This window comes from Camelina sativa, chromosome 12 (assembly GCF_030686135.1).
Source record: "Camelina sativa cultivar CO46 ecotype springtype chromosome 12, ASM3068613v1".
Taxonomy (NCBI): domain Eukaryota; kingdom Viridiplantae; phylum Streptophyta; class Magnoliopsida; order Brassicales; family Brassicaceae; genus Camelina; species Camelina sativa.
In genome coordinates this window covers 40,282,337-40,301,085 of record NC_141891.1, presented here as the reverse complement: position 1 = coordinate 40,301,085, position 18,749 = coordinate 40,282,337, and the positions used below count along the sequence as shown (strand labels likewise).

At 31.3% G+C, this 18,749-nt stretch overlaps 2 protein-coding genes across 2 annotated transcripts; both read right to left on the bottom strand.

Moving 5' to 3' along the window:
- Positions 1 to 3,824: 3,824 nt before the first annotated feature.
- LOC104733987 (protein neprosin-like) lies at positions 3,825 to 9,605 on the bottom strand (the record flags this gene model as incomplete). Its single annotated transcript, XM_087477433.1, has 8 exons — positions 3,825 to 3,846; positions 3,899 to 3,962; positions 8,326 to 8,471; positions 8,619 to 8,675; positions 8,801 to 8,949; positions 9,018 to 9,241; positions 9,318 to 9,402; positions 9,549 to 9,605. Coding segments are annotated over 8 exons (804 nt in total), but the record flags the coding sequence as incomplete, so codon positions are not given.
- Positions 9,606 to 13,966: 4,361 nt separating this feature from the next.
- On the bottom strand, positions 13,967 to 17,750 carry LOC104732875 (crossover junction endonuclease MUS81-like). Its single transcript, XM_019233831.2, has 14 exons — positions 17,336 to 17,750; positions 16,818 to 16,912; positions 16,644 to 16,722; positions 16,450 to 16,536; positions 16,232 to 16,354; positions 15,860 to 16,095; positions 15,647 to 15,762; positions 15,402 to 15,532; positions 15,276 to 15,327; positions 15,026 to 15,184; positions 14,859 to 14,938; positions 14,536 to 14,773; positions 14,367 to 14,453; positions 13,967 to 14,276 (listed from the first exon to the last, which is right to left on the bottom strand). The coding sequence occupies exons 1-14, from the start codon at positions 17,530 to 17,532 to the stop codon at positions 14,172 to 14,174; spliced, it is 1,785 nt and encodes a 594-aa protein (XP_019089376.1). The 5' UTR covers positions 17,533 to 17,750; the 3' UTR covers positions 13,967 to 14,171.
- Between the last annotated feature and the right edge of the window lie 999 nt (positions 17,751 to 18,749).

Here is an 18,749-nt window from a genome sequence, read left to right as displayed (position 1 = left end):
TGCACAAGGGAAACTCATTATAAGGCCATCACTAGTAAAAGCCACTAAAGAGACTTAAAATTTTCTGGAAATGATACAAGGAGATATATGTGGACCAATACACCCACCTTGTGGGAGGTTTAGATATTTTATGGTCCTTATTGATGCATCGACCAGATGGTCGCATGTTTTCTTATTATCCACAATAAACCTAGCCTTTGCTAGATTGCTGGCCCAGATCATACGTCTGTGAGCCCAATTTCCAGATTTTCCACTTAAGACTATACGTCTAGACAATGCTGGTGAATTTACATCCCAAGCGTTTAATGATTATTGTATGTCCATGGGGGTAATTGTGGAACATCCTGTGGCACATGTACATACACAGAATGGATTAGCTGAATCCTTCATTAAACGAATTCAATTGATTGCTCGACCATTACTCATGAGGTCGAAGCTTCATGTGTCGGCTTGGGGACACACAGTATTACATGCAGCAGAGCTTATACGCATCAGGCCATCTAGTGAGCATAAATATTTGCCATCCCAATTATTAACGGGTCATGAGCCAGACATATCCCATCTAAAGAAATTCGGGTGTGCCGTTTATGTACCTATTGCTCCACCACAGAGAACAAAGATGGGACCTCAAAAGAGGATGGGAATATATGTTGGATATGATTCTTCCACCATTATTAAGTATCTAGAGCCAACTACGGGTGATTTATTTAAGGCTAGATACGCGGATTGTCAGTTTGCTGAATCCAAATTGCCTACATTGGAAGACAAACAAGCTGGTCAAAGAAATATTATGGAATCAAACATCCTTAAATTGGCAAGATCCTCGGACTCTAGCATGTGAGGCAGAGGTCCAAAAGATTATACATTTACAAAAGCTAGCTAATCAATTGCCAGATTCCTTTGCTGACCCAAAGAGAGTTATGAAATCGTACATACCAGCTTGTAATGCACTAGTACGTATTGATGTTCAAAAGGAACACAATCAAGTTGCTACAGAGTCTAAGGCACGTTTGAAACGTGGTAGACCAATAGGTTCCAAAGATAAGAATCCTCGGAGATCAATGAAAGGTGCAAATCAAACTGAGGTTAAGGAAACCATAGACATAGCCGCGGTAAAACCTAAGGAACCGATTAATGAGGTTTGGGACACTGAACCTCAAGGTCCTAAAGGTATTGATAATAATGAGATCTCAATAAATTATATCATGTCTGGAATTCAATGGAACCAAAGAGATGTCGACATTGATAAAATATTTGCATACAAGGTAGCAATTGAAATAAATGAGGATCATGAGCCCACGTCTATATTAGAGTGCACTCAAGGAAAATATTGGTTAAAATGGAAAGAATCCATTGACGTGGAGTTGAATTCATTAAAGAAAAGGAATGTGTTTGGTCCGATCTTAAGGACACCATTCGATATGAAGCCAGTGGGACACAAATGGGTCTTTGTAAGAAAGAGAAATGAGAATAATGAAATCGTAGATATAAGGCACGGCTTGTAGCACAAGGATTCTCCCAAAGACCAGGAATATATTATGAGGAGACATACTCCCCTGTGATGGATGCAATGACTTTTAGATTTTTGATAAGTCTGGCTATAAGAGAAAAAGTTGACCTGCGGCTAATGGATGTAGTGACCGCATATTTACATGGTCCACTGGATAATGAGATTTATATGAGATTACCAGAGGGTATTGAGCTCAAAGATAGGAATGGTTCTCGAGAACAATACTGCATAAGGCTAAACAAATCCCTTTATGGACTGAAACAAAGTGGGCGTATGTGGTACAATAGGCTAAGGGAGCACGTAGCCAAAGAAGGCTATAAGAATGATCCCATCAGTCCATGTATTTTTATAAAGAAGTTTGCAAACAAAGGGTTTGTAATCATAGCAGTATATGTGGATGATTTGAATATCCTAGGAGCCTCTGGGGAAATCGCCCAAACAGTTGAATATCTCAAGAAAGAGTTTGAAATGAAAGACCTAGGTAAGACTAAGTTTTGTTTGGGATTGCAGCTTGAGTACATAAATGATGGAATCCTTTTGTATCAAATGGCATATACTGAAAAGGTACTCAAGAGATTTAATATAGACCAGGCTCACACATTGCCTAGCCCAATGGTTGTGAGAAGCCTAAATTTGGATAGTGGTCCATTCGGTCCGAAGAAGGACGATGAAGAAATTCTTGGTCCGGAAGTGCCATACCTCAGTGTTATAGGAGCGTTAATGTTCTTGGCTAGCTACACTAGACCAGACATTTGTTTTGCCGTGAACCTCCTAGCAAGATTTAGTTCTTGTCCAACCCAAAGGCACTGGAACGGTATCAAACATGTATTGTGTTACCTACAAGGGACGTTGGATTTGGGTTTGTTTTATACTAACTATAACAAAGAATGTTTAGTTGGTTTTGCTGATGCAGGTTATTTATTGGATCCACATAATGCTAGGTCTCAAACTGGCTATGTGTTTACACACGGTGGTACAACAATTTCATGGCTTTCAATGAAGCAGACTATTGCAGCCACATCGTCTAATCATGCAGAGATTTTGGCTATGCATGAAGCCAGCCGTGAGTGTGTTTTGTGGCATGGTCGATGACAAGGAACCAACCGTCATATATGAAGACAATACCGTTTGCATCGCACAGCTCAAGGAATGTTACATCAAGGGAGATCAGACGAAGCACATTTTACCTAAGTTCTTCCTCACACATGAACTACAAAAGACCGGAAAATTTCAAGTGGTGCAAGTTCCATCTTGCGACAATTCAGCCGATCTCTTCACCAAGTCATTACCGACATCAACATTCAAGAAGCTCACGCACCAGATTGGGATGCGGAGACTCAAGGACTTCTAGTGATGCTTAGAACAGGGGAAGTAATACGTGTTGTACCCTTTTTCCTTCACCATGGTTTTGTCCCACTGGGTTTTCCTGGTAAAGTTTTAATGAGGCAGAATCCCCAAGCGTATTATGGTGATCTCTTAGCATCAGCACGGTTATGTCATCCAAGGGGGGGTGTTGTAAATCACTTAGGATGGATCTCCATAACCGGTCCACATATTGTCCAAGTCCATAAGGCCCATAGGCCACATTGTCTTAGTCAAAGTCGGTTTAGTATTCCTAATATGTTTAGGACTTTTGTACTACTATATATATGTATCATTATCGAACAGAATGAATAAGAATAAGAAGGGAATACAACCTCTTGTTTCTCTAAGTTTCACAACAAGAGAGAGAATGAGATTGTGTTTTCGAAGAGACATTTGAGACACTGATCAAAGCAAGAGTCCTCCAAGTGTTACAAATTTATTGGTGTAAAGAAATTAGTTTAATTAAAAAAAATAAAGATATATTTAAAAACAATTTTGGAGACACCATCACCGATGTGGATGCTCTTATGTATTCCCTTTGTCTCTTAAAGATTGATGTTTGAGAGTTTTTACACACAGAACAAGAAACAATGATTATTAAGTTTTAAATACAATATTGTTTTTCTACTCAAAAAGTATTATATATCTATAGACGAATAACTATTCAGATATTCAAATTTTCTTAATGATGATTATTTCTTGAAGTTTAAAAAATTTAATATTAATTAACTAAAAGTGGTAGAACATCAATCTTTATGGAACATGAAAAAACCACAGAACATCAACTTTTAAGGGACAAATAGAGTATTTTTTGCCTTTTGGCTTATATTATTTACAAAGAAGTAGGATGATATTTTGTTTTTCTCGTATGTACATGTTGACAATTGAAGGTCGTAATGCAGCAAATGAATGTATCGTGCGATCTCGAATATCTAATTCGGTTGAAATCTTATCTGATGATGAAGTGGAGCCTGCACAGCAAGCAAAGAGAACACATAATCAAAATTCAACCTACTCTTTTACCTTGAGAGAAGAACAGTCCGTATGTCAGATGCAAGATCACAATCATCCATTCCGGCAGGACCTTCTAGAGCACAAGCATGCATGTAGCAAGCAAGCATGTGATCTAATAATATCTTCAACTAGTAGTCATTCCGTGCTACGCACAGATTTAGTTTACATTGTTTTTGGATATTTGTTTGTTATTTTTTTTTTATCGTCAACATCTTTTTTTATCTCAAAAACACCATATCTTATTAAGCCGGTTCAAATAGGATAGTCTCGTGAGCTACCCATTCCGGAACCTACGGACTTATATAGGAAAAGAAAAATCCTCGTATTCGAGCCGCTTTTGCAAGATGGTCGACATGGACATTGTTCAATCTAGGTATACATCCAATAGAAAACCTCCTTTGATAAGATTGAAAAGAATCTAATTCCGAAGCAAATGCTGGGCAGTCTTTTAACTCATCTATGACACTTAAAATCTCTTGACAATCTGTCTCAAAATGAACCATATCATATACCAGAGAGAGAGAGAGAGCACTTTCCATACCCCAACATAAAGCCTCTAGTTCTACATGGTGATAACAAATAGGGCATTGCTCTTAGGCCCTTGATAGGCCGCTCTAAGCCAGACAAAAGAAAGCCAATACATGTAGTTGTGTCGTTCTTTTTGTAATTTTGGAGAATGTTAGTTAAGACAATATTAATTAAATAAAAATATTATGTAAGATTTGAGATATGAGGGTTAGTAAAATGTGTATCTTTCTATTTATAAGAGAAATTGTAGTTAAGAGCATATGGAAAATTTATTATTTATTTAGATAATAAATGCACTAATCATTATATCAATTAGGTAAATGTAATTTATACTTTCTCCGGTTTTTTACCTGTCATTTAAGGTTTTCTCACACAAATTAAAAAAAAAACTATTAAATCGTCTGTTTTATCTTTTATTAATATATTTTATAAATATTTCATTGATCAAAATTTTAAAACAGCAGGATAAAAACTGGAATATTCACCAAACATTTTCATTGAAAACCTAAAACGACAACTAAATTAAAACAGAGGGAGTATTTCATTGTTATAGGAGTCACATAAACTTTGTGAGAGTTATAGATATGCAATCATTACATATTAATATATTAAAGCGTGGAAATAAAACAGCCAATTATTACTCGACATTATCCTATACAACCCAAATATATATATATATATATATATATATATATATATATATATATATATATATTATAATCTTATATCCTTAAACTATTTAATCATCAAATTATTTGTTAAGCAAAAATTTTATTATGTAAATTCAATTAAATGAATTTGTTACACTAAAAATTTAAAGAAACAAAATGACACTTGTGAAAGAAGAGAGCATTAAATGACAATCTTTTGGAGCTTTCCAAAAGAAAACTTTACTTTATTATTAGATGATATAATATAGTTAAGTTTCTTTTAACTCTTACTCTAAGAATCTGACGCCCAACATCATTATATATTAAATTAAAATCAAATACACATAAAATTATTTATTTTCTTTTATAAATATTTTAAAATGATTGCATAAATCATCGAAAGATGAACAATAGTAAAAATAATTTACATTTTTGGAAAAAATATTCAATACTTAGTAAAATAATATTTCTTCTAAAGTTAGGAACTTCCCGAAAAGGGATGATCCGAACAACGATACTATTGTTACCGGTGTTTTGTTGTTCGTTGGAGATTGAATCGAGGATAGAATAGAAAGTAAGAGAGGTGTATTGAAACCATGATTTTGGAAGATTTTATTGGATTTAGAAAATTTGGAATTCTGATAGATTTTAGGGAAGTTGATATGATTTATGGTGAAATTATTTCAAATCCCATCAAAAACCATGAGATTTGGATTTCTGTATTTTTAACTAAATAAATCCCCTCCAATCCTCCAGAATTCCTAAAACTTATTAAAATCCAAATCCATAAACTGTTTTGAATAACAGTGGATTTTAAAGTAGATTTATAAATCATCAGTTCAATAACAGTGGATTTTAATGGACTTTTTAAAATCAATAATTGAATAACATAGAATTTGTAAATTTTACACAAATCACTTAAAATATCAAGTTGAATATACTCCCCTAAATGTTTTAGTTTTCACAATAGTCTGAAAGAGGATATGTTTGTAACTTTGTATGGTAATAGGTTGTTTTTAGAAAACTAAACTTTATAGAATGTTTGAGCCTTTAAGAAGGAGAAGGGATTGAAATCAAATATTAATGATCATAAATTTGCAAGTGTTTCAAAATAATAAGTTAAAAATAAGAAGTAATATAAAGAAAAATAAAATTGAGAAGAATAGTGGGTATAAGGTAATGCATAAAATGACGGTATTATTTCAAATTAAAACATAACTGATTATGTTCATAATTTATTCTGAAATTCCTAATATGAAAACTTATAAATTTTATATAATTCAAAAATACCATGACGTTTGAAACAATAAGTGTGAATCGAATATAATAATTATTGAATTAGATCAAAACCATCTAACAATCTTACGTAATTTTCCAGAAAGTAAGCTCAAAATTTTATATGTACAATTTTTTTTTAAAAAAAAGCAAAGTTACTTAAATAATACATACCCACCAAGTGCCATCTCCTTAGCAAAAGTTGAGAAAAACCTAATCATATTATATAAGATATTGTCATCTGTTAGATGTTGTATATTTCATCTTATGAAGTCTTAGCTAGTGTGGAAAAAACTTACCGAATACTAGAGAGGATGAAATATAATTGGTAAAATCGCTTTTTACCAACATATTTCTAATATAAGATTTTGATGTTACTTCTGTATATAGAAACAAGGATGGTGAGCCATTTATGTTAGATGATCGGTTACAAAAAGTTAAAAATAAACAGTCACTAAGTTTTACATAAAATTACATTAGTCTCTTTTAGATATTACTAGGACCCCCAAAATATATGATATGTCTAACAATCTCTTCAGAAAAAATATCTTCAAATACTCTATAGCCATGAGCGTTTTCCGAAAATGTCTCAGTAGTATTTAGTATTTACACACTCATCAATCTCAAATTTCTCATCTACTATAGTAATCCCTTTTTAATAAAAGGGAAGTACACAACATAGTTTTTGTAGACTTTATATTTTTAATAAATGGTTATATATAGGTTATAGATAGGTTATAGATTAATCCATATATTAATATTAATAGTTACACCTAAATATTAAGGATATTCTAAATTGATAATTGATATATTAATGGTAACAAATAAAATTATGGATATTCCAAACTGTATTTTTGGAAGATTTTAGTCTTATATCACGTTGTTTCCAAAAATCTTTAAACACAATATTACAAATTTATTTTCCACAGATTTTATCGATAGACCACAACGTTAACTAAAGATATATTACGAAATTAATAGATTGATTGGTTACAAGTTAAATAGCGGGTTACAAGATAGATTACGAAATAAAATTTAACCAGTGTTATAGCACGGATATTTATCTAAAATCATTAACAATATAAAACTTACAAAATATGTGTTTTTTACAAGCTTTCATATTTAGCATATGAGTTTATTGCATAATGTTTTATTCAAAAAAAAAATTTAAAACAATAACATAAATTATATTTTATATAAAAAAATACAAAAATACAACATAAATTATATTTTAATCTAGTATTATAAATAATGGCATCGTAGCATGGACTCTTCTTCGAAAAATAACCGTTACCCATTTGAGGACCTGGCATAAATGCACTATACACTTAAATCTTGTAGAGCTTCCTCCCCACTCAACATTGTTTGCATAGCTTTGTTTAAATCTACTTGCTGGCCAAAACCCAAATATTTCATCTCTATAATCGAGCCACCAGTTACCGCCTTATCCTTTAATAAATAATCACATAAAAATATATTTTAATTATTGTTAAAAATACTTTTAAAATAGTCTATGTAATTTCCTAAGTAAAAGAAAATTTTAAATTTATTATGTTAAGCTTGGATATTTGTTAAACACATAATTTATTATAATTATGTATTTTGATATATATATATATATGTTCTATTATTTCGTTTAAAAAATACTCCCTCCGTTTCATATTAAGTGTCGTTTTAAGATTTTTCACACATATTAAGAAAATCATTAAATTTTCTATCTTACTCTTTATTAATATATTATATAATTTTTTCTATTGGTCAATACATTAAATCAATAGGGATAAAATTGAAAAAATTACCAAACATCTACATTGGAAATACAAAGTGACACTTATTTTGAAACAAAATTTACAGTCTAAAATGACACTTAATATGAAACGGAGGGAGTAATACTTATAGAACTACACACTTAAACTAGTTGAGTTATAAATTTAATAAGTATCATAATCTCATAAATTAGAAAATGTTAAATTAATAACTTACCAACCTTGAATAAGCTAATTGAAACTGAAATACTTAGTTTTGAACCACGAACAGAAACAGGTTCTAGAACAAAACCAAGAGGTAAATCTGATCGGACAGATATGAATCCAGCTTGACACATGCTATTATAACATTGGTTTTTAAACCTGCCTGTATCAATTTGTATGTTGTTATGACTAGCATAGTAGCATATGAATATCTTATAAAAAGACAAAACAAAAAAACAAAAAAACAAAAAAACTTATGATGGATTAGTTAATATATTTATTAGATATACATATATGAATAAAAACCTTACTTCTGTATACACAAAACTGCGAGTTTTGTTATCACCATATAACGTCGGATTTGTTATCAACATAAGTATTCATTTCAAAAATTTCATAGTGATTATTAAAATATTACTTAGCATGATTATTATTTTGATATTATTTAGACTACACTTCAAATTAAATATAAGACATGATAACAACTTACAATCCAGCTAGTTTGTATAAAATCGTCTCCAATCTGAAGATGCATACGGGTAGAACTATATTGTGGAAGTTTAATTTTAGGTTTATATAGAGAAACTACCATTGTTGCTCTATTGTAGTTTCCTCCTTTGGAGCGGGACACAGCAAACTAATATATATTCTAATCAATAATTTTTTTAAGAAATAATTATAATCAATAAAGAATATACTACTTACATGATGTTGTTGATCATTATCAACATTATAATGACTATTAGTCAAATTCCATGACCCTCGAGGCTTATGTTTTGTGGAGAACAAATTTAATCTCAGAAGTTCGTCTTTTGTAACTCTCCTTATGGGCACGGTACCAATAGGGCATCCAATACCATTTTCCCATAAAAAACCAAATTTTCCATTATCTGCTTTTGGATGTTTTAGGGATGATGTCCAACGCATCTATGTTTTAGAATTTTTGTTATTAGAGATAAGAATAATAATAATCCAGCTCACAAGAAAAAAAAAAAAAACATATGTTGTAATGGAATAACTTGTTTTCCATCAAAATATGGTCAAACGCTGGTTGTTTGTAAAAATCCACACATCCATATGTATCACAAGTGTTTCTATCATCCATTAAAAAAAATAGAAACATTTTACAAATGTTATGTGTCACTAGAGTTTTAATGTTTACCCATATATACTACATAGAAATCAAAATTACTAGATAGGTTGTCTATAAACAGTTGAAGATAAAATTAAACAAAATTTGATGATTTTAACAGCAGGTTTGTTCATGACTTGAAATTGCTTTTCGATATCAAAATTATAAAGGAGAAACAGTCAAAAACTGTTTTGGAATCAGAAACTTTGAAGAGTAAGAATGTGGGTCTGATAAAGCCCTATAACATTCAAATGAAGAATCCCACCAAGCCTGCTACAGAGCAACGGTCGGATAAGAAGAAGAAGGAAGCTTCCTGCAATCAAGCTGTTGCAAAAGCAAAAGCAATGAGCTGTAACAAATGACTGCAAATAAAGACAAAGAATATGTTTGATGCCCTTAACCTCGTGTGTGATAATGACAGGTGTGCAAATGATTAGGGCTACACTATCTCAGTCCTATGTATAAATAGAATCCTATCACCTTTGTAAAAACCTTAAGAAAGTATGCAATTATAAACAAAAAATGGTTTTTGCATTCATTCAAAAAATGAATGCAAAATGGTTATTTAGGTTCGCCATCTCACTAAAACAATAAATATAACACAGGAAAAATAATATCATCCTCGAAGAACTTAATTTCATATTATCTAAGAAGAGTGTTTATGGTGACAATCGAAGAGTATAGAGATTTATCTAATTATCTATATATATAAAGTTAGTTTTTGTCACTCCTGGTACAGCCACCTCAGCTGCCACGTCAGCAATTTCTTCTTTTATTTTATGGGTTTTACAGATTTTAATAAGTCTTTTAAACAATCATACAAATGACAAATGATCAACTAAATTTCATCTAAAATCTATAGGCCCAACACTATTTCATTCAAAGTCTCTAGACCCATCACTATTTTTAAATCCTATGAGTTCAATTTTTTATTTTAAAATAAATTTAAAATATTCATTTAGTGTATATTTTTTGTTAATTATAATTAATCGAAAGTTTAAATAAAACATAATTACGTAAAATAAATTAAATGTTAAAATAAGAAAAAAATACTATAATTTTTCATTAGTGGTAATAATATAGTTAAATATTTCTATTAAACTGATCATAATTTAAAATTTCAAATATCAAAACAAGGCAACCCAAGCAACACTTTCAAAGAATAAGGAAACACAACTAGAAATCAATTAAAATTATTTGGCAGCACTTCACAAATCCATCACCAAAGACAAAGACGCAAAAAGATGAACACACATTTAATAAACTAAAAAGATTCAGATATATGAATGCCACAATCAGATAACCGTAACACAAAATTATATGAAAAAGACAACCGAAGAAACAAAAAAACAACCCGAACTTTATAAAATTACAGCAAAATAAACAAGAAAATAATTTTTCCCAAAACACAACTCACATCGAATCGAAAAAATCACTCACAGGACAAACGGGAAAAAAAATTACAACCAATAACACAAAACAACTCACAACTTAATTAGGAAACCTAAAGAAGCCAACATATTCATATAAACAAATTTGCAACCCAATTGACATTCACTTTTAACAAAATGAACAGGGGATAACCAAATATCCCCAACAGATGCGAAGCGAGCAAGGAATCAACCAAATACGCAAACCCCCAAAAAAAGAAAAATCAAGGGAAAAGGATTACGATAGGAATGACTGAAAAAATGATTACAAGCATCAAAGACATAAGTTTAATCCTCAAACAGACCTCTAGATCGGAAAATTGCTCTTCTCATATCCGTTCACGAGGACATCGGATTTTGGAAAAGAACAAATCAATTTCAACTCAATAACATACAAATAATGGCCCAATAAACCCACAAATTATAAGCTTTACAGAGAAATTGGGCCCGAATGAAACAAACAAAAATAGCCTAGAAAAGAGGAATGTAAGTTATTGATTTTATTTATTGTTCTTAATAAATCCACAATATTTTTCACTCCAAACACTAAAACATTGACAAAAAAAATTACTCCAATAGTTTACAAAATACATATGAAAATATTAAATAACAATCCAACCATAAAATGGAAAATAATAATAAATTAATGACAACTAACAGCTACATAAAAACAACAACTTCAACTAAACAATGTTAACTTCTAATAATAACTTTTTTTAAAGCATTAGAAACACACACGATGATCTCAATTTTTCCTTTAAAAACAGCAAACTAAATTATTCTTACTGCAAAACATATTTTTATTAAAATATCCAACAAAACAACATAAGCAACCAAAATTAAATACAAAAACAAACAAAAAGATAAATTTACAAAAAAAAAAAAAAATTATATACAACAAAATTCAGAATACACCTTAATCTAATTACCGCGCGTAGCGCGGATCGATTGCTAGTAGCTATATATAATCATACTGAAATTAATGATATCTGTAAAACATAAATGGCATTAATGTTTACTAGATACATGTCACTTCTTTTTCATCAGAAATTAATGATTTAATAAATTCATCTGATTTTCTTATAATAAGATTAGAATATAATTTATCTTTTTTTTTACAGTTTTTGTTTATAAATGTATATTGTTATATTTTCATATTATATTTTTTATATTTTTAAAATTTTTTAAAGTAAAATTTTGTTTATATAAGTATAATATTTCTCTTTTTCTATTTTCTAAATTTCTAAAAATTACAATTATCTTTTTATAGTTTAAAATTATTAAAACTATTTTTTTGTTTTACATATTGTGAAATTATAATCGATATAATTTATGTGTCGCGATCGTGCAAATTAGTAACTTTGAAAACCAAGTATCATAATTACTATAAACTAGATAATAATCCGCGCTGGTAGCGCGGGAAATTTTTTTTTATTTTGTTATTTGTTAATATTATGTTTATGTTGTATCATTCATTTACATGTTATATAATATAGTACTATATGGTAAATTTTGATTCATATTAAACTACTAATAGGTAGGTCTGGAAACTACTACCGATACCCGTATTGGACCCATTTTTCGGTTTGTATACGTCCCGAAAAAAGTTACCCGCAGCTTTAGGGTCGAGTGAAGGGTATAATAATTATATTATCTATGAATAATGATCGAGTATCAGATATTAATTTAATTTTTGAGCGTCTCGTTACCCGTCTCATTACCCGTTTTATTACCCGACTCATAAATACACGTTAATATTTTGTAGAATAATGTTACCAGCGTGAGGAAATATTTATGTAAATTTGGATTTTTTTGTTACAAAATAATAGTAGAAAATTTATTAATTTTATACATTTTATAAAATCATATATTTAATTTACTTAAGGTCATACTCTGATTTCGACCCGTAGTTGGTACTACTATTTCGGTTCGGTGCAATATCAAATTCGTTAATTATACATTCGGTAAAGCCAAAAAAATCCAACAAAACATGTATTGACCCGTGATTTGGTATTACAAATTGATGTGATCGTGTTTAGAGATCTTAATATACCAAATTTACAAATTGAAGTTATTGGTATAACATGTTGTATATTAATTTTATAGGTGAAAATTACAATTAGGTTATGTATATTATCAATATTATACACTTAGTATTGTTTATATAGTGAATATTGTGTATAAACAATTAAGTTTTAGCCAATTAAATAGTTTTTTATTATTTTCTAAGATTTATGAAACAATAAATAGATTTTTATTATTTTGTAAACAAATCTAAACTTTTCTTTTGTTAGTTATTAGAATAATTAAAATATAATAGTATTTTCGTAATATGTCACATCAGAACTGGTTAAATTTTTAACAACATAGCTTAAATAAGTATATAGATATATTTTTAAAATATAAACAATGATGTATTCTAATTTTAATATATATTTGTTATTATTAAATGATTTAGATATGTAAATATTTAATCTTAGTTTTATAAATAAATTTAAGTCTTATAATTTTCTAAATAGTTTGTTATTATTTCCTAAGATTTCTGAAACAATAAATAGAATCTGTTTAATTATTTTATTACATAATTTTGAAATAATTTTATTATTATTTTAATAAATAATTTCGAAATTATTTTATTAATGATTTCTTGTAATCTAATAAATTAATAATTACTACTTTTTTGGATAATCATTTTCAGGTTACAACAAATTAATATTAAGATTCTGTTATTATATTTTGTATTAAAATACAGTGACATTTTGTGTAATATTTTACATGGAGTAAAGTTATTTGTTTAAAAGGTTGCTTAAATAAATATATAGATATATATTAATAAGAAACTCATACACATACATAATTCACAATTTCATATGTTCTCTTTCACAAAAAGTTTCATTCCAACGCATTTCACACAAATTAAAAAAAAAAAAATTACTTTCCACTTTATCCTTTTCTCTTTCTAATTTCAGTTGTTTTTAACAAATAATATCACTACATATTTATTTATCTAAATGTTCTTTTATAAATTTTAAATATCACTAATAATATGATCAACATATTTATCTTCAGCTAACATCAATAAGAACAGAATATTTTTAGAGGAACAACAAATTGAAACAGTTATAATAATTGTGAGCCTAAACTTCAGTTACAAGCACAAGTGGTTCTACTAATCACTGTCCAAATTCTAATAGAGCAAGTCGCTAATATGTGCACTGGAGCTGTTTCAGATCACTCTCTCTCTCTCTCTCTACACAACAAAATGGTTAAAGGGACAAACACTAGAGTAGAAGTCAGTCATTCACCGCAAACTAACTTGTATATATTCTTACTAGCTGATGCACATATTACATTGTTGCTTTGATTCCTTAGCATCTCTTCTTGCGCCGAGACATTCCCATCCTTCAAAAAACCATGGAGAGATAGTTGTAGTTCAAGACTAGAAGTCATACAGTGTGTTTTAAAGCAGTACAAGTGTAAAAAAAGGCTTACTAGTTTAGAATATGCAGAAGCAAGAGACAAAAGTGTTGGGTACGTATCAAGAACAGCTATGGCAATTTCTTCTGTTACCTGCGGCACCTGCAACAAAAAAGCATTGCAGAGCATACTTATCAACATGACCATTTGACATATAAGATCCTTAGCAAGACTCAATCAATACCTGCATAAGCTGAATAGCAAATACATCGCTGATTGTCATTTTATCAAAGTCTTGACACCTTTTGACAAAATCATCGAAAGAAGGACACGAGACCGGGACTTTGTTCTGGTCATCATTCACCCGGGACTTGTAGTATTGGTATATCGATTTAGTGAGATAACCGTATTTTCTTAGCGTCTCACCCAGCCCGTTCGTCCTCACCACATCAAATCCTTCCAGAATCTCCGTTGTGAAACAACTAAAGCACATAGATGAAAACAAATTTGGTTTCCAAACCTCAAAGAACCAATCAGAAATCTTCTGTTAAAAAGATAAAAACTTACGCCGTTTTAATGCTTTCTGATGTTTTAGACTGGTTTGGGTCCCCTTCAAGAATGTATATCAGCTTCTTGATTCCTGATCTCTGGCAATTCAAGAAGAAATAAAATTCAACGAAAGATAGAGCAAGTCAGAACTTTATGAGTTGAGAGAGTACACTACACACACAAACCTGAAGTCTAAGTTTTTGGTCCTTGTAGCGATTATCCATGATTGACGAGTGCAAATCATCAATGCTCTTCCTCTCAACAATAAAGTCCAGAACATATTCATCCTGTTGATACTTATGCCGAGCAATCCATATGCAGTCCCCAATAGGTAATCGTCTAACCTACAGATTCAATCCATAACACCCACTTTTCCAGTTAATGTCTGATAAGTTGGAATCTGTTGACATCTATCCAAGAAAAGCAAATGCAAACCTCAATCTTAATCTTGAATACAGAGCATATGTTATCAACTATGGATCGTGATCTGTGAATAAGAAGCTTTTGGGTTAGTGCTATTATCTCAGTTTCATAACTAAAAATGAGTAGAGTTCCACAAACCCCTTGGTGGCAAACTGTTCTCGATCATCCAATATCATGATCACATCGTATGCTTCTTCGAAAACTTCACCAAATCTAAGAGGTGGAAGGCGTGGAATTGTTGTTACTCCTTCGGTTCCATTTGATGCCAACTTTGTACACAGCACACAATAAAGAAGAACCAATGCTGATTAGTAATACACAGTTGCTGCTGCTGATCGTAAACATATAGCTAAATAATCTACTGAAGTGAAATGGTTACATACAGAAGATGAGCAGGCTTTCATGGGATGACTCGAACCAGATGAACATGGGTTTAAGGTGGATCCAACATTGCAAGAACGGAACTTCTTAGCACGAGATCCCTCAAGATCAACTTGACCTGTATTTGTAGCTAAGACTTCATAAGATGAAGCATACAACATTTAACAGACAGAACACTAAAAGATATTAGATCACATGCTTGCTAAAGACCGTACATGCTTGTGCTCTAGAAGGTCCTGCTGGAATGAATGATTGTGCCCTGGATCTTGCATCGACATACGGCTGTTCTTTCCTCATGGTAATAGAGTAGGTTGAATCTTGATTATGTGGTCTCTTTGCTTGCTGTGCAGGCTCCACTTCATCATCAGATAAGATTTCAACTGGATTAGATAATCGAGATCGCACGATACATTCATTTGCTGCATCATGGCCTTCAACTGTTAACATGTACCTACAAGAAAAAACAAGCCAAGTCATCCTTTGTCTCAAGGTAAGGCCTACTTCTTTATAAATAATACAAGTCAAAATGCAGAAAATACATAAGACATGGTTTTAGCAATGAGTTTTTTTTTTTTTTTTTTTTTTACTTTGCTGGATTGCTAGATTTCACCACCAATCCCTTGTGTATAAGTGTTGTCATGCAGCTCCATCCGCTATACCACTCCCTCTTCGACTGTCCAATTCCTGCTTTTCCTTTTCCTTTCTCTGGTCTATCAACAAGAATGAGGGAGAATAAATTCAAACAGCAGTGATTGGGTACAAAATTAACAACATATCAGAGACTGGAACATAAATTGAATCATACACAATAGGAACTTGTGAGAGCCCACTCGCTTCAGTAGCGTCCATAAGCTCTTGTTTACGCATGAATTTTTTCCCGTTTGCAGTCTCTCTGGTAAAAGAAAAACATTAACGCCATAAACACAGTCCTGAAGAAGGGTTCACTGAGATGAAAGAAAGAACTACATTGCGTGGAAAATACACATGTAACTACTAAACCTGTGCAATGTTATCAGTAATGCATAAGCCGCAGTTTTTATTTGTGGCCTGTACGGTTTCTTTCCCTTGGCCTTTTTCCCTGAACAGAAATAAAAGCACCGCTTACATAAAAACATTACATTGATAGTTCAAGTGAACAATGTGAGATAATAGATACAGAGCAGTCACCAATACCAGCACGGTTTCCAGGTAAGTCCTCTTGCTCAGAACTTTCATCCCCAATAACAAAATATCCTTGCATGAGCTTAACCATCCACTTGCCAAAGCCCCTACGCAAACAAATCCAGCCAACATATAAAAACAAAAACCAAACAATCGGGTGGAGATACAAATCCAGCCACTCAACAACTATTTCCCTTACAAGAATGAAAACATCTTGAAGCAACAAATACAGATTCTTTGATTCTTGAACAGTTTCAATCTTCTTAAAGAACCACTAATGCATGAGAAGTCAATAAAAATTGAACAAAGGCCACATCTTTGTTCTCAACAGATTGTATCAGAAATCAATCATGAAAAATCAGAGAATTTCGAACCAGAAACACAGAAAGGTCACATCTTTTCCAGAGAAAATGAACAAAGGTCACATCTTTAACCTATAACCGAGCAAGAACAGCTAAAAAACTCTAGGAGAAGGACATTTCCCACAAACCCAAAAATCTATGGAGGAAAAAAGAAAGCAAGAAACATACTTGATCTGCGACAAGTCTTTGAGGGTGTCAATTGAATCTTTAGCGTCACAGACATTTCTATACGCCCTAACAAACGTCCTCTCCAAGTGTTCTGACAAACCCTTAGGCCTAGCAGCGTCTTCTTCTCGCTTCTTCTTCAACACATAATCAGCTAAACCTTTGTTCGCTGCACACCGTACCCTTCTCTCATCAACCATCACTACTACCCAACACTACAAAGAGTTTAGAATCTATCAAATTCTTTGGTGCATTATTACACTAAAAGAGGGAATTTTCTTGCAAAGGTTTGATCTTTGGTTTGCTAGAGAAGTGTGTGATGAACGCTTTAGGCGTTCTGTTGTGAATTTTCAAAATTTGGGGGATTTGACAAACATCGATGTGACAAGTCAAGAGCCTCAGTCTGACACAGAGGCTTAAATAATCCAATTTCCAAGAACTTCGATATAAAAGAATCTTGGTTTCAATTGAACTAAACCGGTTTTTAAAATCTCAATCCACCTCTTAAACCAGAATGGAAATCAAATTATAATCAAGAATTATACCCGTTTGATTTAGTTTAATAAACCAAAACCGGTTTATAAATGTTAAATTGTTGACTTTCACTTGGTTAAACTGAGTTGATTTGCTTGCTTTAGTAAACCGGAGCACAACTAAACCCAACATCTCTATTAGGGCATCTCCAACTCATATCTCCATTTATTTCTTCAAAATGGAGTAACTCTATTTTAGAGTTGGTTTTTACTCCAACCCTACTTCATTTTGGAGGAAAAAATAGAGATCTCCAAATTGTAGTGTAAAGAAAAAAGAGAGGTCTTCAAATATAGAGAAAAAATTGGAGATCTCTATTTTGGAGATGAAAATTAAGATGGGTTGGAACAAAATTGACTCCAAACTCTATTATGAAGATGGAAATAGAGATGGGTTGGAGTTGGTCTTAGGGACTGTATCTCTCTATATATACTGTATTTAATAAGAGATCATTTAGGAGGTATTGAACTTGGTATTTTAAAAGATTTTAGAGCATTCTCAAAATACTATGTTATTCAATTGATGATTTTATAAAATCTTTTAAAATCCTACGTTATTCAACTTGAATTTATATAATATTATTTAAACTACTCTACAATCTCTTGTTATTCAATCAATTATTTATAAAACTTACTTGAAATCTACTGTTATTCAACATTTCACAACTTTTTAAAAAACTAATACTTTGCATGATTCTATGAGACTTTTTTTTTTGTGTTTTAGTTGAAAATTATGTCTAATAAAATCACACCTTCTGAGATAGTTTTTAAAAGGATTTCAGTTACTACTAGGCTTCCTCTGTCGTTTCTCTCTTGGCAATTGAAATATCTACATGTTTCCTCTTCTTCCCTCCTTAGATTAAAATCCTACCATAGATTCACCAAAA

Excerpts from the sequence above, each read along its gene's own strand:
- LOC104732875 (XM_019233831.2), bottom strand. The coding sequence starts at position 17,532 with ATGGTTGATGAGAGAAGGGTACGGTGTGCAGCGAACAAAGGTTTAGCT. Across the intron at positions 16,723-16,817 it reads CTTACCTGGAAACCGTGCTG|GGAAAAAGGCCAAGGGAAAG; the intron begins GTATTGGTGACT and ends ATTTCTGTTCAG. Across the intron at positions 15,533-15,646 it reads TGAAAGCCTGCTCATCTTCT|TTGGCATCAAATGGAACCGA; the intron begins GTATGTAACCAT and ends CTGTGTACAAAG.